This window comes from Narcine bancroftii, chromosome 2 (genome assembly GCF_036971445.1).
Source record: "Narcine bancroftii isolate sNarBan1 chromosome 2, sNarBan1.hap1, whole genome shotgun sequence".
Taxonomy (NCBI): Eukaryota; Metazoa; Chordata; class Chondrichthyes; order Torpediniformes; family Narcinidae; genus Narcine; species Narcine bancroftii.
Genome location: NC_091470.1, coordinates 12467897 through 12490443, shown reverse-complemented (window position 1 = coordinate 12490443; position 22547 = coordinate 12467897). Strand labels below are relative to the sequence as shown.

Genomic DNA, 22547 nt, shown 5'->3' with positions numbered 1-22547 from the left:
TGTAAAAATATTAATAAACCTATGTAATAATATTTATTCATGGATGTAGTTTTTAAAATGCTAATTTGTATCAGTTTCAATCATCAAAAAGAACACACATGCATACGAAATATTTTAAATCACAAGCCATACCCACTAGCACTTCCACTGTGAGCATCGTCTTGTACCATTCCTGTCTCAGCCAATGTACTTCCACAAGCTGCATATCATATGTCAGAGAGCTGTATGTGGTTCGTGAGCTGTGGTTTGGCCACCCCTGCTTTAACATAATCAGTATCCACAGCAGTGGTGATCGGTGGCAGGAGGATAAAGCTGTTGCAGCTGCAGGACTAAAGCAAAACACAAAAGTCCACAGGCACCGTGGTTGAAGTAAAAACACAATGTTGGAGAAAGTCAGCAGGTCAAACAGTGTCCTTCATACAGCGAAGATAAAGATTCATAACCTACGTTTCAAGCTTCAGCCCTTCATCAGGGTATGAACAAAATGTTGTCAGGTGCCACACTGCAAGTAGGAAGGTGCCCTATTCGAGCACCTGTCGACATTTTTCCATATCTTGATGAAGGGTGCAAGCCTGAAACATGGGTTATGTACCTTCATCTTTGCTCTATAAAGTACACTTTTTGACCTGCTGTTTCTCCGACATTGTGTTTTTACGTAGATGAAGGTCTGCAGTGTCCAGTAGGAATCCGTGAGCCTCATGTCACATGTCACAACAGTATGTCAAACATGATGGTTGGGGTGACTCTCAAGATTTCTGTGAAAAGGAACCATGTGCAAATGTGATCTATCTACAGTGGAGAAATTATGTGGGAATAAAAGCAGTGGATTGTACTGCAGCAATAAATGCCCAAACCATTGATGGAAACAGAATTGTAAATTGTAAAGTCACCAAATAGTTCTTACCTGGACAGAGTTAATTTGGCATGTTATATACAAACATTTCTCTTGACCACCATTAATTCTCTTCCCCCAAATACAACCACATGCACTCTGTCCCAACCCACCATTGACCTCGATTTTACTAGCAGTTCTTCTCTTCTCTGATGCTCACAGGCACAGAAGGACAGGGAGACTCACAGAATCACACACAACTCTTTTCCCCTCACTCCAGCATCCTGTATTCCGTTTCCAACAGCAGCTCACACCACCCTTGTTACTCACTGGAAGTGCTTGGTGAGGAGGCTTGTGTCTGTGAGTTCCTTTGGGATTTGTGAGATCATCAATGTCCTCGCAACCTTTAAAAAAAAATAGGTCACAGATAGATTAGATCATAGCACCATAAATTTAAGCAAACCAAATGAAGATGCCCAAACCAACCCAGACCCAGGAAGATTCACAGAAGCTGCAGACTAACTTGGGCAGATGAGGAGAATGACAGATGCAGAATAATAATGTAGTCAAGTGTGAATCTTCTCCACTGATCACACTGCCACCAGCTTAGAGTCATCTGCAAAGTTATGAGATTACTTACAACTCTTTCATCTGCATCATTAACATACATTGTAAATTGCAGCACTTTGATGGCAATAATAGGAAGGCAGATTATCTGAATGGAGAAAAACAAGTGAAAGGGATGCAATGAGACCTGGGGGTCATGGGGCATTGAAAATCGGAATGAAGGTCACAGGTGATGAAGGACATTGACCTTTATTGTGAGAGGTTTTGAATGTAGATGTACAGGGTCTTGGTGAGGCCATACATTGAGTATTGTGGACAATTTTTGTCTACTAATCTGTGGAAGGACATTCTTGCTATTCAGGGAGTGCAGCGAAGGTTCACCAGACTGAATCATGGAGTGACTGCATGGTTCAGGGAAAAAGAGGAATGTGATTAAGTGGCAATCACAGCATGGAGCAAAGTTGGCTGAGCAAAATTGTCCGCTCCCAAATACAGGGAGAGGAAATGCATAAAACGATTTAGGAGGAATGCTCAAACTGAAGGAGGTGGTGAGTAGCACAGGAGACACAGGCCAGACCAGAACAAAGAATGGCCTGCAAGAAACAAAGGGAATGGAAAACCAGTCTAGGAGGAAGATTAAGGCAGGAGGAGGTGTTAAAGAGAACAGCAGAAATTGGCCAGACAAGAACAGAATGGTGATTAGAAATATCTGGGGATGAATTAATTTCTGATCAACACAACAGGATAGTCTGGCCTGGAGGATTAAGATACACCCCAGATATCTGCAAAACAGGAGATGACTTGTGATAACCCTTATGCAAAAAGATCTAGCAAAGGAAGACAACTTTTGTTCTGTATGATAATGAAATCTAGCAAAGGAAGCCAACTTTTGTTCTGTATGATAAGGTTGATCTATATAAACTGAGCCAACTGGACAATAGGGGTCAGTCTTGGGGAGTAGCTCACTGCGCAGGTGACCTATGAACTAACGATTGACCCAGAGCTCTGTTAAGTTTTATTCTTGTGCTGTGTAATAAATTGACTGTTGAACCGAATACCTTCTCCTATCACTTCATTCAAAGAACACGCTGGACTCCTTGAGCCAAATTTGTCCATGCGGACCGAGCTGACATTCTGGGCCAGGCATGTGATCTGCACATGGTCTAAGACTTTCCTGTCCATAAATATGTCCAAATTTTTTTTTTTGGAATCATTATTGTTTCCATTTTCACAGCTTTCTCTGGCAGCTTGCTCCAGTACAGACCACCCTCTGAATGACAAAGTTGCCCCAGATATCCATCTAAAATGTTTCTGCTCTCACCATAAACCCATACCCTCTCATTCTAGAATCATTCACCCGGGGAAAGACTGAGCATCCACTTGCTCTGTGCAGATCATGATTTTGTAAACCTCTAACATAACCCTCAGCCACCCTCCTTATCCACCCCTCCCTATAACCCTCCAATCACAGCAACATCCTAGTGAATCTCCTCTGCAGCCTTTCCAATTTACCAACCTTTTGTACAGTGAGATGACCAGTACTCCATGGTCTCACCAACACCTTGTTCAGATGAATCATCTGATCCTAATTTTTGTACTCTACACCCCACCCAATGGAGGCCAATGTGCCAAATGCCTTCTATACCACCTTATCCAATGAGTTGTCATCTTTGTGGAACTCTGCACTTGTACCCCTACAACTCTAAAACTCTCCAGGGGCCGACCATTCACCATGCAAGTCCTTCCCTTGTTTGACTTACAATGTGCCAAACCTCACACTTGTCAGTTAAATTCTATTTGCCACTCCTTGGCCCAGCTTCCCACCTGCTCTCGATCCTGCTGTGAACTCACTGTCCTTCACCACTGTCCACTACACCTCCAATTTTGTTGTCATCCACAAATGTATTAATTATGGTAACTACATTGCATCTCATTCGTTAATACAGATGACATACAACAGTGGACCCATGATGTGAATTTCCCAGTGTAATCTATGGAAATCAGATGCAGTCCCCTTGTAGGCTGTACACCGATAGGTCAACATAAGTGCTGGAGATCACATAGTCTGCATTTTCTGTCTCCAACCAATGAATTAACCAGTAAAAGATACTTCAAAGTAAAATTTTGAAATGAACAGCAGTTGAGCTTTCCAAAATCAATTCTAAAGTTACATCATGGCAATCTAACAATTCTCAAGAGCCCAGTCTAGGAGGAGTCACGTGATGGAGTAGTGGCCGGTCAGGGAATTCCAGCCCTCTCCCGAAAAGTTTTAAAAAAAACACACAAAGCACAAAGGTACAAGATTAAAATTTATAATAAAGTAAAAATAAAGGTGAGAAGAAAATGGCAGCGAAGAGAGAAAAGTCGAAAACAACGGGAAGAAGAGAAGAAGAAAGAACGTCGGAAGAAGAAGGTGAAGGCCTTACCTGTCCGAAGAGGCCCGCCGCGGAGAGAGAAGCCCGCTCCCTCAGGTCAGTGGAGGTCCCGGGCTCGGGACTACAAAAATGGCTCCCAGAGCCGAGTAAAAGTGCGCAACCGCGCATGAAAAAAAACCCACTGACGGGAGGGGGGAACAGCTGCGGAGTCGATCTCCACAGCTGAGAGAGACACCTGCAACACAGCAGCAGGTGCAGAACACAGACAATAACGAGAACAAGAAAGAAGAGGGTAAAAAGAAAACAAGGAAACAACAGATGGTCAATCCAGAGGAGGAAGAAGAAGAAGAACAGAAAGAAGTGGAAGAAGAAGAGAAAAGCAAGACAATGGATGTAGCTTTTCTTAAAGAATATATGGAATCAGTGAAAGAACGGCAATTACAAGAATTTGATGAGATAAAAAGAAGAATTAAAAATGCAGAAGAAAGAATGAATAAAATGGAAGTGGCCATATCAGAGATAGGAAAAAGAGTGGAAAATATGGAAGAACGAGAAACAATTGTAGAAATGGAAGTAGAGGACTTAAAAGAGAAATTAGAAGAATCTAATAAAAAAGTTAGAGGCACATGAGCTGTTAGCTCAGAAGATAGATATAATAGAAAACTATAATAGAAGAAATAATATAAAGATAGTGGGCCTTAAGGAAGATGAAGAAGGCAAGAATATGAGAGAATTTATAAAAGATTGGATCCCCAGGGTCCTGGGAAGACCAGAATTACAGGAAGAAATGGAAATAGAGAGGGCACATAGAACTTTAGCCCCGAAACCACAACCGCAGCAAAAAGCAAGATCCATTTTAGTAAAATTCTTAAGATATACAACCAGAGAAAATATATTGGAGAAAGCAATGAAGAAAGTAAGAGAAGACAAAAAGCCACTGGAATACAAAGGTCAAAAAATTTTTTTCTATCCAGACATAAGTTTTGAACTCCTGAAGAAGAGGAAGGAGTTCAATACAGCAAAAACAATCTTATGGAAAAAAGGATATAAATTTATGTTAAAGTACCCAGCAGTACTTAAAATAGTTATTCCAGGGCAACAAAACAGACTATTCTCGGATCCAGAGGAAGCAAGAAAATTTGCAGAACAACTACAAAACAAGCAGAGAGATGAAGACATGTAATGAGAGTAAACATGACCACGAACTATATGTATGTGTGTAAAGGGGTATATGTGTGTATATATATATATATATATATATATATATATATAAAAAATTTTAAAAGACCCCAACAATGAAGACGCTGTTTACATCCGGTACCGCACGGATGGCAGTCTCTTCAATCTGAGGCGCCTGCAAGCTCACACCAAGACACAAGAGAAACTTGTCCGTGAACTACTCTTTGCAGATGATGCCGCTTTAGTTGCCCATTCAGAGCCAGCTCTTCAGCGCTTGACGTCCTGCTTTGCGGAAACTGCCAAAATGTTTGGCCTGGAAGTCAGCCTGAAGAAAACTGAGGTCCTCCATCAGCCAGCTCCCCACCATGACTACCAGCCCCCCCACATCTCCATCGGGCACACAAAACTCAAAACGGTCAACCAGTTTACCTATCTCGGCTGCACCATTTCATCAGATGCAAGGATCGACAATGAGATAGACAACAGACTCGCCAAGGCAAATAGCGCCTTTGGAAGACTACACAAAAGAGTCTGGAAAAACAACCAACTGAAAAACCTCACAAAGATAAGCGTATACAGAGCCGTTGTCATACCCACACTCCTGTTCGGCTCCGAATCATGGGTCCTCTACCGGCACCACCTACGGCTCCTAGAACGCTTCCACCAGCGTTGTCTCCGCTCCATCCTCAACATCCATTGGAGCGCTCACACCCCTAACGTCGAGGTACTCGAGATGGCAGAGGTCGACAGCATCGAGTCCACGCTGCTGAAGATCCAGCTGCGCTGGATGGGTCACGTCTCCAGAATGGAGGACCATCGCCTTCCCAAGATCGTATTATATGGCGAGCTCTCCACTGGCCACCGTGACAGAGGTGCACCAAAGAAAAGGTACAAGGACTGCCTAAAGAAATCTCTTGGTGCCTGCCACATTGACCACCGCCAGTGGGCTGATAACGCCTCAAACCGTGCATCTTGGCGCCTCACAGTTTGGCGGGCAGCAGCCTCCTTTGAAGAAGACCGCAGAGCCCACCTCACTGACAAAAGGCAAAGGAGGAAAAACCCAACACCCAACCCCAACCAACCAATTTTCCCTTGCAACCGCTGCAATCGTGTCTGCCTGTCCCGCATCGGACTGGTCAGCCACAAACGAGCCTGCAGCTGACGTGGACTTTTTACCCCCTCCATAAATCTTCGTCCGCGAAGCCAAGCCAAAGAAAAAAAAAAAGATATATATATATAGTGTGTATACATGAATGTATCTGTATTTAGAGGAAAATATATAGAGTATAGACAAGAATTAATAAGGGAGGGAAAGGGAATAGAGGGAATAAGGAGGGAATTAAAAGAGTGACCTTTGTTACATATGAAAATTGAAATTTTTTCTGGGGGGGCTGGGTGGGGAGGAATTACGGTCACTGCAAAATCAGTTGACGTTTGCGAGTGAATTCACAAATCCAAATGGAGAGGGGAGATTTGGTTGCCCGACAAGGGATAAAGGGCAACTCAGGAAGGGGAGGGGAGAATGGGGTTAAAGAAGTTTTAAATAGGAGAATAAGGAAAATATTTGATGTTTTAGAAATGTTGTCTTATAAAGTGTTCAAAACAAGAAAGCAGAAATGGATAAGAAGGAAAGGTGATGATGGAGAAACGGAAAGGGAAGATAAACAAAGTATGAAATGGCTACGCTGAACTATATGACTTTAAATATTAACGGAATGCATAACCAAATTAAAAGGAAGAAACTGCTAAATTTACTGAAAGAAGAAAAAATTGATATAGCATTTGTGCAAGAAACACATTTAACTGAATTGGAGCGCAAGAAATTAAAGAGAGATTGGGTAGGACATGTAACAGCAGCGTCGTATAATTCAAAAGCAAGAGGAGTAGCTATATTAATTAGTAAAAATGTGCCAATCAAAATAGAAGAGGAAATAATAGGTCCAGCAGGGAGATATGTAATGATAAAATGTCAGATATATTCGGAGTTTGGGAATCTACTCAATGTATATTCACCTAATGAAGAAGATCAAAAGTTTATGCAAGATATTTTTTTGAAGATAGCAGATACGCAAGGGAACATATTAATAGGAGGGGATTTCAATCTGAATTTGGATTCAAATATGGACAAAACTGGGAAAAAAATTAACAGAAAGAACAAAGTAACCAAATTTATAATTAAATCGATGGAAGAAATGCAACTTTTGGATATATGGAGGAAACAACACCCAAATGAAAAGGAATATTCATATTACTCGGCTAGACATAAAACATACTCAAGAATAGACCTATTTTTGTTATCAGCTCGTATGCAAGATAGAGTAAAAAAAACAGAATATAAAGCTAGAATACTATCGGACCATTCACCCTTAATATTGACAGTAAAGTTAGAGGACATCCCTCCAAGAATGTATAGATGGAGATTAAACCCCATGCTACTTAAAAGGCAGGATTTTAGAGAATTAATTGAAAGACAAATGAAAATGTACTTTGAAATAAATACGGAATCAGTGAAAGATAAGTTTATACTATGGGATGCAATGAAAGCGTTCATTAGAGGGCAAATAATAAGTTATGTAACCAAGATGAAGAAGGACTATAATCAGGAAACAGAGCAGTTGGAAAGGGAAATAGTAAATATAGAAAAAGAATTAGCAATGAAGGAAGATACAACTAAAAGAAGAGAATTGGCAGATAAAAAAATAAAATATGAAACACTACAAACATATAAGGTGGAGAAGAACATAATGAAGACAAAACAGAAATATTGTGAACTAGGAGAAAAAACGCACAAAATTCTAGCATGGCAGCTTAAGACAGAACAAGCTAAGAAAATGGTATTGGCATCAAGGAAAAAAGACAAACAAATCACATATAATCCAAAGGAGATCAAGGAAAACTTTAGAGAATTCTATGAACAATTATACCAAACTGAAAACGAAGGGAAAGAAAGGAAAATAGATGAATTTTTAACTAAAATTGAACTACCGAAATTACAAATAGAGGAACAAAATAAATTAACAGAACCATTTGAAATAGTAGAAATACAAGAGATAATAAAAAATTACCAAATAATAAAACACCAGGAGAGGATGGATTCCCAATAGAATTCAATAAAACATTTAAAGATTTATTAATTCCTCCCCTCCTGGAAGTAATCAACCAGATTGATAAAACACAAAGATTACCAGATTCATGTAAAACAGCAATAATTACAGTAATACTAAAGCAAGGGAAAGATCCACTCGCACCAGCGTCATATAGACCAATATCATTACTTAACACAGATTATAAGATAATAGCTAAACTATTAGCAAACAGATTAGCAGAGTATGTACCAAAAATGGTAAATCTAGACCAAACTGGATTTATTAAAAAAAGACGAACAACAGACAATATTTGTAAATTTATTAACTTAATTCATGCAGTAGAAGGGAATAAAGCTCCAACAGTAGCAGTTGCTTTAGACGCAGAGAAGGCCTTTGACAGAGTAGAATGGAATTATTTGTTCAAAGTATTGCAAAAATTCAGTTTACCAGAGAAGTATATTAATTGGATTAATGCATTATATAAGGGCCCATTGGCGAAAGTGACAGTAAATGGATATGTATCAAAGCAATTTAACTTAAGCAGGTCAACACGGCAGGGATGCCCACTATCACCCTTATTGTTCGCGTTAGCTATAGAACCACTAGCAGAATTGATAAGAACAGAAAATAATATAAAAGGGATAAAAATAAAAGACAAGGAATATAAAATCAGTCTATTTGCGGATGATGTTATAGTATACTTAACAGAACCAGAACTATGAATAAAAGAATTATCTAAGAAATTGAAGGAATATAGAGAAGTGTCGGGTTACAAGATTAACGTAAATAAAAGTGAAGCAATGCCAATGAATAATGCGGATTTCTCAAAATTTAAGAAGGAATCACCATTCAGATGGCAAATGCAAGCAATAAGATACCTAGGTATACAAATAAATAAAAATCTCGGCCATCTATATAAACTCAATTATTATCCACTAATGAAAAAATTACAGGACGATTTAGAGCATTGGAAAGATTTACCATTAACACTAATAGGAAGGATAAACTGTATTAAAATGAAAATTTTCCCAAGGATATTATACCCATTTCAGGCATTGCCAATACACTTGACGGAGAAATTCTTCAAGGAGTTAAAGAAAATAATAAGGAAATTTTTATGGAAAGGGGGGAAACCGAGGATAGCACTAGATAAATTAACAGAATGGTATAAACAAGAAGGCTTACAACTGCCAAACTTTAAAAATTATTATAGAGCCGCACAATTAAGATACCTATCAGATTTTTATCAAACAAGGGAAAAGCCAGATTGGACTAGATTAGAACTAGATAAAATAGGGGAAAAGATACCTGAGCACATATTATATAAATGGGATGAAAAATTGGTACAATATAGAAGTTCTCCAGTATTACATCATCTACTCAATATTTGGAAAAAGATTCATGTAGAAAGGAATAAAACAAATTACCAATTACCAAAACTAATATTGACGCAAAATAAGTTACTCCCTTTTACAATAGATAACCTTTCCTTTAGAGAAAAAAGGGATCAAAAGAATAGAAAATTGTTTTTCAGGAAATAGATTATTATCCTTTGAACAAATGAAAGATAAATACAATATAACTCAAGATACAGTTCTGGCATATTACCAATTGAGATCCTACTTGAAGGACAAATTAGGAAGCATTCTGAGGTTACCAGAGGGAAGTAACTTTGAATATGTGATTACAGACACAATGATAATCAAAAAATTTATAACAAATATGTATATTAAACTGCAAGAAAAGGAGAACGAGGAAACAAATGGTAAAACTAAACAAAAATGGGAACAAGATTTAAATATAAAGATAAAAAAGGAAACATGGGAGAAGTTATGTTCTGGAACGATGAGAAATACAATAAATACGAGGTTACGTATGATACAATATAACTGATACACAGTTCAGCATGATGCTGAACCAAGCCATGAAAGACCCCAACAATGAAGACGCTGTTTACATCTGGTACCGCACGGATGGCAGTCTCTTCAATCTGAGGCGCCTGCAAGCTCACACCAAGACACAAGAGAAACTTGTCCGTGAACTACTCTTTGCAGATGATGCCGCTTTAGTTGCCCATTCAGAGCCAGCTCTTCAGCGCTTGACGTCCTGCTTTGCGGAAACTGCCAAAATGTTTGGCCTGGAAGTCAGCCTGAAGAAAACTGAGGTCCTCCATCAGCCAGCTCCCCACCATGACTACCAGCCCCCCCACATCTCCATCAGGCACACAAAACTCAAAACGGTCAACCAGTTTACCTATCTCGGCTGCACCATTTCATCAGATGCAAGGATCGACAATGAGATAGACAACAGACTCGCCAAGGCAAATAGCGCCTTTGGAAGACTACACAAAAGAGTCTGGAAAAACAACCAACTGAAAAACCTCACAAAGATAAGCGTATACAGAGCCGTTGTCATACCCACACTCCTGTTCGGCTCCGAATCATGGGTCCTCTACCGGCACCACCTACGGCTCCTAGAACGCTTCCACCAGCGTTGTCTCCGCTCCATCCTCAACATCCATTGGAGCGCTTACACCCCTAACGTCGAAGTACTCGAGATGGCAGAGGTCGACAGCATCGAGTCCACGTTGCTGAAGATCCAGCTGCGCTGGATGGGTCACGTCTCCAGAATGGAGGACCATCGCCTTCCCAAGATCGTGTTATATGGCGAGCTCTCCACTGGCCACCGTGACAGAGGTGCTCCAAAGAAAAGGTACAAGGACTGCCTAAAGAAATCTCTTGGTGCCTGCCACATTGACCACCGCCAGAGGGCTGATAACGCCTCAAACCGTGCATCTTGGCGCCTCACAGTTTGGCGGGCAGCAACCTCCTTTGAAGAAGACCGCAGAGCCCACCTCACTGACAAAAGGCAAAGGAGAAAAAACCCAACACTCAACCCCAACCAACCAATTTTCCCTTGCAACCGCTGCAATCGTGTCTGCCTGTCCCGCATCGGACTTGTCAGCCACAAACGAGCCTGCAGCTGACGTGGACTTTTTACCCCCTCCATAAATCTTCGTCCGCGAAGCCAAGCCAAAGAGAAAAGAGAAGATACACAGGCTATAAATTACACCTCAAAAGTTAAATAAATGGGACCCAACAGTATCTGACAGATGTTTTCAATGTAAAAAAGAAATGGGAACAACAATTCATGCAATTTGGACATGTGAGAAAGTAGAAAAATTTTGGGAAGATCTAAATCAAATCTTAAATAAAATTACAGAAAACAATATACCAAAAAATCCAGAGATCTTCCTCCTAAGTAACATAAAAAACAAAGAATTTGGACTTGATTTGGATGGTGCACAAAAAAGATTTGTTAAGATAGCTCTAGCCGTAGCAAAAAAATGTATTATGTCAACCTGGAAATTGGAAGATAATTTGAAAATACAACAATGGTATATAGAAATGAATAAATGTATTCCATTAGAAAAAATAACATATAGTTTAAGAAATAATATTGAAATATTTGAACAAATATGGGAGCCTTACATGAAACACAATAGAGAAAACCTAAATTAACGAAAGGAGAAGGAAATGAAAAGAATTGACTCAGTGGAATTTCTTGTTTATTTTTATTGAATGACAACATTGTTTGACTGGTTTAATGTATCTTAGATTTTGTACTTTAAATGGATGGGGGGGAGGTAGGGAGGGTGGGATGGGAGGAGTGGGGGGGGAGAAAATGACACTGTATATATTTGAAAAGGAAAATGTATGTATCATGGTCAATGTGGTTTATGGTGTGAAAAATAAAAAATTTTAAAAAAAGAACCCAGTCTAATTTTTATTTGCAAAACCTTAAGGATGCTTTCTTCTTCCTCTTGGCCAATGTTCTCTAAACTTAGAGATATTACATGACTAGCATAGATTTGAAATAGCTGGCTCCCAGCACTAATCCTTGTGGGATCCCACTAGAAACTGCCTGCCAGTGTGAAATGACCCATTTATTCCAATTCTCTGCTTCCGGCCTACTTACCAGTTTTCTGTCCATATCAATGCATTACACCTACAGGTATATTAATAGCAAAAGGATAGTCAGGGAAAAATTGGTCTCCTTGAAGATCAGAGTGGTCGGCTTTGTATGGAGCCAAAATAGATGGGGAGATCTTATGGATATTTTGCATCTATATTTACTCAGGAAACAGCCACAGACTTTATGGAAGTGAGGAAAACTAGCAGTGAGGCTATGACTAAAGATTATACAGATTAAAGAGGAGGGAGAGCTTGCTACTCAAGGCAAATAAGGGTAGATAAATCCCCAGGGCCTGACAGGACATTCTACTGGACCTTGAGGGAGGCTAGTGTTGAAATTGCAGGGTACCTGGCAGAAATATGCAAAATACTAAGGAGCTGGAGGTTTGGAGGGAAGCTCATGTTATTCCATTGTTTAAAAATAGCTAAAAATAACCGAGTAAAGTATTGGAAAGTGTAAGAGATCTGATATACAATTTTTTGGATAGTCAACATGGTTTTATGTGTGGTAGCTCACGTTTAACCAATCTTAGAGTTTTTCTGAGGAGGTTACCAGAAAAGTTGATGAAGGAAAGGCTATGGATGATGTTTTCTACATGGACTTTTACAAGGTCTAACATGGGATGTTAGTCAGAAAGGTTCATACCCTCGGTGTTCATGGGGAGGTAGTCAAATGGATTATACATTGGCTTTACGGGAGAAGTCAGAGATGGTTGCGTCTCAGACTGGAGGCCTGTGACTGGTGGTGTGCCTCAGGGATCGGTGCTGGGACCATTGTTGTTTGTCATCTATATCAATGATCTGGATGATAATGTGGTAAATTGGATCAGCAAGTTTGCAGATGACACTAAGATTGTAGATGTTGTGGACAGTGAGAAAGGTTTTCAAAGTTTGCAGAGGGATCTGGATCAGCTGGAAAAATGGGCTGAAAAGGGGCAGATGGAATTTAATGCAGACAAGTGTGAGTTGTTGCATTTTGAAAGGACAAACCAAGAAAGGACATACATGGTGAATGGTCAGCCACTGAGGAGTGAGGTAGAACAGAAGGATCTAGGAATACAAATACATAATTCCCTGAAAGTGCCCTCACAGGTGGACAGGGTTGTAAAGAAAGCTTTTGACAAATTGGCATTCATAAATCAAAGCATTGAATACAGGAGTTGGGTTGTTATTGTAAGGTTGTTTAAGACACTGATGAGGCCAAATTTGGAGGATTGTGTGCAGTTTTGGTCACCTAACTACAGGAAAGATATCAATGATAGAAAGAGTTCAGAGAAGATTTACTAGGATGTTGCTCAGATGTCAGGAACTGAGATACAGGGAAAGGTTAAACCGGTTAGGACTTTATTCCCTGGAGCGTAGAAGAATGAGGGGAGATTTTATCAAGGTATTTAAAATTATGAGAGGAGACAGACAAAGTAAATGTAGGTCGGCTTTTTCCGCTGAGGGTAGGTGAGGTACAAACCAGAGGACATGGGTTAAGAGTGAAAGGGGAGAATCATAGGGGGAACTTCTTCACAGAGAGAGTGGTGGGGGTGTGGAACGAGCTGCAAGCTGAGATGGTCATGGTTAATTTTAACATTTAAGAAGAATTTGGACAGGTACATGGATGGGAGAGGAACAGAGGGCTATGGACTGGCTGCAGGTCAATGGAACAAAGCAGAGTAATCATTTGGCACAGACTAGAAGGGCCTGTTCCTGTGCTGTTGTGTTCTATCATCTCTTGTGATAGCAAAAGATTTAGGAGCAGAATTAGGATATTCGGCACATTGAAACTGCACTGCATTTCAAACCATGGCTGATGTAGTTTCCCTCTGAGCCCAGTTCTCCTCTCTTCTCCCATAACCCTTGACATCCTTACTGATCAAGAATTTATCAACCAGCACTCTCACTGAGATTCCCTTCAACCTTGGCAACTCCAGCGAGTTCAAGCCCAGGGCCATCAAACACACCTCATACCTTAACCCTCTCACCGCAGTATCATTCTCAGAAACCTCGTCTGGACTCTCTCCGATGCCAGCATATCCTTTCCTTCAATATGGGGCCCAAAACTGATCACAATACTCTGACTAGCAACTTGTAAAGCCTCAAGCATTTATATTTTCAAAATGCATGCTAATATTGTGTTTGCCTTCCTTACTACAGACTCAAGCTGCAAGTTAACCTTCAGGGAATCTTGGATGAGGAGTCTCAGTCCCTTTGGACCTCCGGTTTCTGAATTCTCTCCCTATTTAGAAAATCTCTCAGCCTCCTAAACTTTACCTGCCCCTCTACCTATCTTCGCATAATCTACTAACTTGGCCATAAAGCCATCAATTCCATCTTCCAAATCATTGAAATATAATTCAGTAGCAGACCCAACATCGAGCCCTGCAGAGCACACCAACCTCTTATGTAGGACATTATCAAAAGACATGTCTATACCACATGAACAGGTTCCACCATTGTCCACTCTACTGGTTACATCCTCAAATGATTCTGGAAGATTTCTCAAGTATAATTTCCTTTTTGTAGATCAAGGTGGACTGTCTCTCCTCTCCAAATGCACTTGGGTTAGATTTAGGTGGGAACACGGACCACAATGTTCCAGGGAGAGGTTTCAGATTTGCGAAGAAACTCTAGAAGCTGGAGTTAGAGACATGGAAATGTGGAAAATTCTTAGCAGAAAGGTTTGAAGCAGAGCTACTCAGTATATCCCATGTGGCTGAAACCTGGAGCAGGAGGAATCAAGTGGACTGCCACTTCCTCCAGGAGTTTGTCTATCCACACATTCCTGCAGATCTCTGCTCATCATGTACACACCCACATGCAATGGGAACATCAAGGAGTATAGCACTGCAACAAGTCCTTCCATCTGTGACCAACAGGATGCCAGCTGAAACGTAGTGGGAACTTCTTCACTGAGAGAATGGTGGGAGTGTGGAACGAGCTGCAAGCTGAGATAGTGATGGTTAATTTTAACATTTAAGAAGAATTTGGATAGATACATGGATGGGAGAGTTTCACTCTTTCACTCTTCCCCCCATTCCCTGCCTGCTCATGTGCCCGCCTCATTGCCTCCACAATATGAGAAAGGGACTGCACTGGCCTCACTTTACACCCCAGAACCAGGAAGGATGTATCATCAATCCTGAGAGAATGCCTCTGAAGAAGATAAGCTGTCTTGGGAAAGTTGGCACATTCTCTTCCTAAATGACACTGTCAACATTGTGGTAATCAGACACTGGTACCGACTTTGGGAGAGATTTTTATGAATGCAGAATTTGGTTCCAGCAAACTTCCCACCAGACGGAGGATTATAGGTCCCAAAGTGTCAGCATTACAAAGAGACACAAGGAAACATCGCGCAGTCAAGAGTTGTGGACTCATTTACTGGGTTGAAGGAAACAATACCTGAACCTGTCCTAGAACCATTGACCAGAGTTGGGAGATGGACTGAATGTACTTTTGCAGGCTTGTACAGTGGTTATCAGACCCTGCCCACTTGTATCTCACCTTGCCGTTCTCTTTGTAATCAAGATGCCGAGAGTGGTGAGCCATGCAGATAACTGTCATTATGAAGTATAGAAGTGCAAACATACTGTGCAGCCACAGGAGGCGATCCCTGCAAAACAGAGAAAACAAGAGCTGGACAATGACCAGAGGCAGTGGAACCGGGGGAGGGCAGGGGAACAGGTGGGGGCCACAGGGAGGGCAGGGAGGGAGGGACGGCCAGGAGGAGGGCAGGTGGAGTTTGGGGAGAGGGCAGAGGAGAGGGGGAGAGCCGGGGGGGAGACAGCAGAACCGGGGGAGGGCAGGAGCCAAGGGATCTCGGGGAGGGCAGGGGGGAGGGAGAGAAGGGAGGGGGATCCGGGGATAGGGCAGGGGAGGGGGAAGCGGGGATAGGGCAGGGAATGGGGGTGGGGGGTTGGAAGAAGGTGGGAAGAAGGTGGGGGTAGGGCAGCGAGAGGGTGGACATCATCATCACCACACTGATCTGTCCCTTGGTCGGAGACAGTTGGAGCAGCCTTCAGCTGGAACGGACCCTTAAGCCATCTGGTCCCTGCTGACCACGTTGGCACTGTGGGTTTGTCCCATTTGCCTGTACTTGCCGCATATCCTTCCTAATCATGTTGCTGCCCTAATGATTTTTGAATGTTGCAGGGTCTGTGCCTCCACAGTCTGCTTCAGGCTGTAACCATCCCTTGGGTGAAGTTCTTCCACAGGGGCCCTCTGAACTTCTTACTCTTTGTCCTGAACCTAAATCCCCTGGTTTCAGATCCCTTCGATATGGGGAAATGCTTCTTTTTCGTGTACATCTAACAGAATATCCCCCAGATTAAACAAAAATGCAGCCATTCGGTACCAGAACCTAAAGTAACATAATAGTTAGCGCGACACTGTTTACAGTGTTAACAACCAGGGATTGAAGTCTGCGCTGTCTGTAAGGAGTTGTTCGTTCTCTCCATATCTGCATGGATTTCCTCCGGGATGGGGGTGGGGGGTGGCTCCAGTTTTCTCCCACCCTCAAAAACGTTTGGGGGTTGTAGGCTAATTTGGTGAAATTGGACTGGATGGGCTTGTGTGCCAGAAGAGCCTGTTACCTTGCTGTATGTCTAAATTAAATTAAATTAAACTCCACCCAGACAATACCCTGGTGAATCTCCTCTGCATCCCTGTCAGTGCAATCATGTCTTTCCCAGTGAGTGGTCTTACACCGTGTCCCAGTTGGTAACAGTAAATATCCCATACACCCTATTCACCACTTAATTCTGCTATCACCAGGAATCTTGGGACCTAAAGTCCAAGTTCTCGCTGTTCCTCAGTACTCTCTGGGGCTTTATGCAGGAATGATCCTTATTATACATCGCTCTGTGATGTATCAATTAAATTTGATCAGGTATTGCTTTGTCCAACTATTAAACTGATCAATGTCATCCTTTAGCAGCAAAGAGAAGCTGGAGAGACTCAGCAGGTCAAACAGTCTCTGTGGAGAGAGAGGCTATGTTTCAGGGGCCTTTATTTTATTGTTTGTGGTTCTCTAATATTATACTGTAGCCGAGAACAATTGTTGGGTGGTTGGTAGGGTGCAGTTAGGGTAGAAAATGGGGCAGAAGGTGTGGCAGTCTATCAGTGCAGGCCAGATGCACAGTAGGTGTGGAAGCATTGGGTATCAGGGGTTGAGAGATTGGCTCCAGTGGGGATGAATCCAGAGGAATGAGCTGAGAAGGTGAGTTGCACTGAGTACAGAAGGGCAGTCGGGGAGCAGACTCTGCAGTGGGTCGAGGGGAATGTCCTGGCAGATGAACGACTCACCCTGCGGGAACATTTGCAATGGTCGTGCGGCCAAAGTGCTGGGGACTGTCACCTGGAACAGAAACATACATGTCAGTGACAGCATCAAGTACAGACAGCCTTCCTGTGGCCCCAGCCAGTGGCCTTATTCAGTGCTGGTATCACATCCTCTCCTTATCGCCCCCATCCCAGCTCTCCATAATGTGCACCCACTGCTCACCCTGCTCTGTCCTGAGAAGCAACACATTGATTCAACTTCCCACCTCATTTACAAATCCCTCTTTGTCTCTAGCTGCAAACCTGGAACCCCTTACAACCCATTCCCCCCCCCCATCCTCCCCAACATTGCAGTAATTGTGACACACTGATGCCCCCAATGAGAAACTTCCCTCTCAACACCCCTTTCTCCTTCAGAATGGTTTTATGAAGCCCCTCCTTGGCCAATCTGTTCATCATCTGCCATACATCTGCACCCAACATACCCCTGTGTCCGTGCCCACTTGTTGAATGCTCAGTATTAGATCCAAGCCTTTCTCCCTGTGCCTTGTCCCCCAGCTCTCCAGGTCCTTACCCAGGAGATCTCCTGAGAAGTTGACAGGAAGGATAATGGCAATGGAAAAGACACAGACCACGCTGAGTAGAACAAGGATATGTCGTTGGAAGGAAAGGTAGATAATGGCATCGACTCCACACTTGTACCGGATCTCATCGTCTCTGAAACCAAACACAGAGGATCCAGCTCCACTTCACTTGCAGCTCCCCAAACCATTATCCCCCACCCCTTCCAATGCCTCTGCTTCCATTCCCCTCAACACATCCTGCTTTGTGGCTTCACAACCACTCCCACAGCCCCTCACCCCTCTCACACTCACAGTTGTCAACACATTCTGCACCATTCCCTGCCCTCCTTCTCCTCCAAGAATTGACCCTTACTCTGAGCCCCACCCTCATCAAAGCCTCTCCCAGCCTCTACAAAGACCAGCAATGCCCAGATGGAAAGTGACAATCAACTGGGCACTGTTTGTATTACAGAATAAATGGGTTTGTTGGCAGATGACACAAAGATAGATGAGGAGCAGGTAGTGAGGAGGAAATGGAGAAGCTGCAAAGAAACTTTGATAGATGAGGAGAATGGGCAGAGAAGTGGCAAGTAAAATATAATGTTGGAAAGTGTATGGTCATGCACTTTGGTAGGAGGAAAAAGGACAGACTATGATTTGGATGGGGAGAAAATTCAAAATTCAGAGATGCAAAGGGATTTGGGAGTCCTCATAATGACTTATGAGGAAAGATTGCGCAAATTGGGATTGTACTCGCTGGAGTTTAGAAGATTGAGAGGGGATCTCATAGAGACATATAAAATTCTGGCAGGACTGGACAGAATGGATGCAGATGGGATGTTTCCAAGGATGGTAAAATCCAGAACCCGGGGCCATGGTTTGAGGATAATAGGCAAAACATTTAGGACCGAGATGAGGAGGAATTTCTATACCCAGAGGGTGGTGAATCTGTGGAATTCATTGCCACAGAGGGCAGTGGAGGCAGGTTCATTAAATCTATTTAAGAGGGAATTAGATCTATTTCTTCAGTACAAGGGTATTAAAGGTTACGGAGAGAAGGCAGGGATGGGGTACTGAACTTTAAGATCAGCCATGATCTCGTTGAATGGCGGAGCAGGCTTGAAGGGCCGAATGGCCTACTCCTGCTCCTATCTTCTATGTTTCTATGTTTTTCCTCGTGCAGGATATCCTGAAGGTTAACCTCCAGGTTGAGTCGGTGGTAAAGAAGACAAATGCAATGTTGGCTTTCATATCAGAGGAATTGGACACGAGCAGGGATGAGATGTTGAGTCTTTAGGCACTGGTGAGAGCTCACTTGGAGTATGGGTTTACAGTTTTGGGTTCTCTATTTAAGAAAGAATGTGCTGGATCCTTCTGGGAGGACCTGGGGGACATTCTGAAAAAAAATTACAAAGATGGGAGTGGGTAGATTAGTAGGGGGGGGTCTTTTTTTTGTTCTTATTTTTGTTTTTTTTTAACGAGAAGAGATTGGTCTATTTAGATAATCACAATGGATATCTCAGTATTAGAATATGTTGAAGTCCCATAAAGATTTTTCATTTTTTGAGAATTATATAAGACAATGGAGTATTGATAGGAGACTCATATTCTGTAATGCATGACATAAAAGCAATATCATTAATTAAGATCTCAACAATATATACATGTAATATTTCTCTATCAAATTAATAAAAATATTTTAAAAAGGAATTATGACATTGTGGCCATTAGTGAAACTCGGTTGCAGGAGGGGCAGGACTGGCAGCTCAACATTCTGGGCTTCCATTGCTATAGACGTGATAGAATGGGGGGTGGAGGGTATGAAAGGGGAAGGAGTGGCCTTACTCGTCAGAGAAAATATCACAGCTGTGCTCAGGAAAGACAGACCAGAGGAGCTGAGGAACGGGTAAGGTTCATGGGGTTGTATTCTAGACCACCCAATAGTCAGCGAGAATTGGAGGAGCAAATCTGTAGAGAGTTGGCAGACAGATGCAGGAAACAGAAGGATGTGATAGGAGTGGATTTTAACTTTCCAACTATTGACTGGGGCTCCCATCCTGCAAAAGGGATGGACGGCTTGGAGTTTGTCAAATGTGTTCAGGAAAGTTTTCTAAATCAATATATTGAGGTACCAACTAGAGAGAGTGCAATACTGGATCCCCTATGAGGGAACGAGGCAGGAGAGGTGACAGAAGTATGTGTAGAGGAACATTTTTGGTCCAGTGATCATAATGCGATTAGTTTCAAGTTAATTATGGAGAAGGATCGGTCTGGAACCTTGGATTGAGATTCTAAATTGGAGAAAGGCCAATTTTGAAAATGTTAAAGAATCTAGAACGAGTGGATTGGGGAAAGTTGTTTTCTGGCAAGGATGTGCAAGTTAAGTGGAGGATCTTCATAGGTGAAATGTTGAGGGTACAGAGCTTGTATGTTACTGTAAGGTTTAAAGACAAAGTTAACAGGCACAGAAAAACTTGGTTTTTGAGGGAAGAGGAAAGAGGTGTATAGCAGGTATAAACAACACAGAGCAAATGAGGTACTCAAGGGAAAACTAAAGAAGGAAATCAGGAAGACTAAAAGAAGATATGAGGTTGCTTTGGCAGACAATGTAAAGGAAAATCCGTAGGGTTCCTACAGGCATATTAAAGTAAAAGGATATTCAGGGACAAAAATTGGACCCCTTGGAGATCAAAGTGGTCGGCTTTGTGTGGAGCCAGAAGAGATGGGAGAGATCGTAATTTTTTTTGACTCAGGAACTGGCACAGTTTACTTAAGTGAGGCAAACATGGAGCCTAATCAGATTAAAGAGGAGGAGGTGCTTGCTATCTTAAAGTGAATAAAGGTGGATAAATCCCCAGGGCCTGTCAAGATATTCCCTTGGACAGAAAAGGAGGCTAGAGTAGAAATTGCAGGGACTTTGGCAGAAATATTTAAAATGTTCTAGCCACAGGTGAGGTGCCAGAGGATTGGATGGGAGCTCATGTTGCTCCATTGTTTAAAAAAGGCTCCAAAAATAATCCTAGAAATTACAGACTGAAGAGTCTGACGTCAGTAATGGACAAGTTATTGGAAGGTGTTCTAAGAGATCAGATGTACACGTTTGGATAATCAGGAACTGTTAGGGATCGTCAACATAGCTTTATGTGTGGTAGGTTGTGTTTAACTAAATTTTTTGAGCAGGTTATCTGGAAAGTTGACGAAAGCAAGATGTTGTCTACATGAACTTTAGTAAGGCCTTTGACAAAGTCCCATGTGGGATGATAGTCAGGAAGGTTCAGACACTTGGTATTCATGGTGAGGTAGTAAATAGGATTATACAGTGGATATACAGGAGAAACCAGAGAGTGGTAATAGATGAGTGACTCCAACTGGAGACCTGTGACTAGTGGTGTGTCCCAAGGATTAGTGCTGGGACCATTGTTGTTTGTCTTCTATATCAATGATCTGGATGATAATATGGTAAATTGGATCAGCAAATTTGCAGATTACACAAAGATAGGAGGCATTGTGGGCTCAATTTTGACATTTGAGAAAAATTTGGACAGATTCATGGATGGGAGGGGTATGGAGAGATATGGTCCAGGTTCAGGTCAGTGGAACTAGGTAGAGGAATAATTCAGCAGATTAGAAGGGTCGAAAGGCCTGTTTCTGTGCTGTAATGTTCTATGGTTCTACATTTTCTACATCCCTTGTACACCATAGCCCTTTCACCAGACCATCCTTTCATCGCCTCAGTATAATATACCTGTGCAGAACACAATACAAAAGTTCTCTGAATAGCTGCCACATTTCTGCCGTACTTTCACCCCTGAGTACGTCTGCTCCCAACCTCCTGCCTAATAGAATCATATTTTCCATCACCCAATTAAATGCTTTCCCAAATTGTTTATTCCTCTCTTCCAGCGCTATGGTAAAGGAGAGTCTCCGAAATGTTCATTAACTGAGAGATGTGACACCTGACCTGATTCATTTCCCAATGCCAGATCAAGTATAGCCTCTCCTCTACATATTGTTTCAAGCAAACACTGTCCTCATTTACATCCCCCAATTATTCAGCCATGAAGGGTGAAACTCTCCTCAACACTCAGCTTAAACAGGATTACTTTGAAATCAAAGAGGGTTAAGCAAAGAAAGTAAACTTACCTCATGTGGTAAAGTGTGGTTAACCAGGAACAAAAACCCTGCAAGTACAACAAAACAAAATCTAAATCCACTCACCTGAAGCGGGAACGACATTTCAGAAATTTTAGAAACAATAAAATTATGGTAAAGGTGTTACACATTTCCTGGGGTCACTAGTTGAAAATTCTCATGACAGTCAGGATCATTCAATTACACAGCTTCACACATGACCACTGAGAAATATCATTCCGTGATACAGCTCCACAAGTGACCACTCCATGATATAGTTTCACATGAGACGACTGAGAAATATCACTCTGTGACACTGCTTCACACATGACCAGTCCGTGACACAGCTTCACACATGACCACTGAGAAATATCACTCAGTATACAGCTTCACACGTGACCACTCCATGACACAGCTTCACATATGACTGATTTTTGTCCCTGAATATCCTTTTACTCTAATATGCCTGTAGAAACCCTAGGGGTTTTCCTTTACATTGTCTGCCAAAGCAACCTCATATCTTCTTTTAGTCTTCCTGATTTCCTTCTTGTTTTCCCTTGAGTACCTCA

The 22547-nt window shown here is 41.9% G+C and overlaps 1 protein-coding gene across 5 annotated transcripts in view; it reads right to left on the bottom strand.

The window, feature by feature from the left end:
- The window catches only part of tmem63c (transmembrane protein 63C), a 218466-nt gene that overhangs the window by 73216 nt on the left and 122703 nt on the right, over window positions 1-22547 (bottom strand). For all 5 annotated transcript variants that reach the window (XM_069915866.1, XM_069915868.1, XM_069915870.1 and 2 more), the window contains 5 exons: window positions 21991-22028; window positions 17859-18001; window positions 17309-17360; window positions 15509-15617; window positions 1163-1236 (listed from right to left, as the gene is read on the bottom strand). In XM_069915866.1, the coding sequence (XP_069771967.1) occupies window positions 1163-1236; window positions 15509-15617; window positions 17309-17360; window positions 17859-18001; window positions 21991-22028 (416 nt within the window). The remainder of the gene's footprint in view (window positions 1-1162; window positions 1237-15508; window positions 15618-17308; window positions 17361-17858; window positions 18002-21990; window positions 22029-22547) is intronic.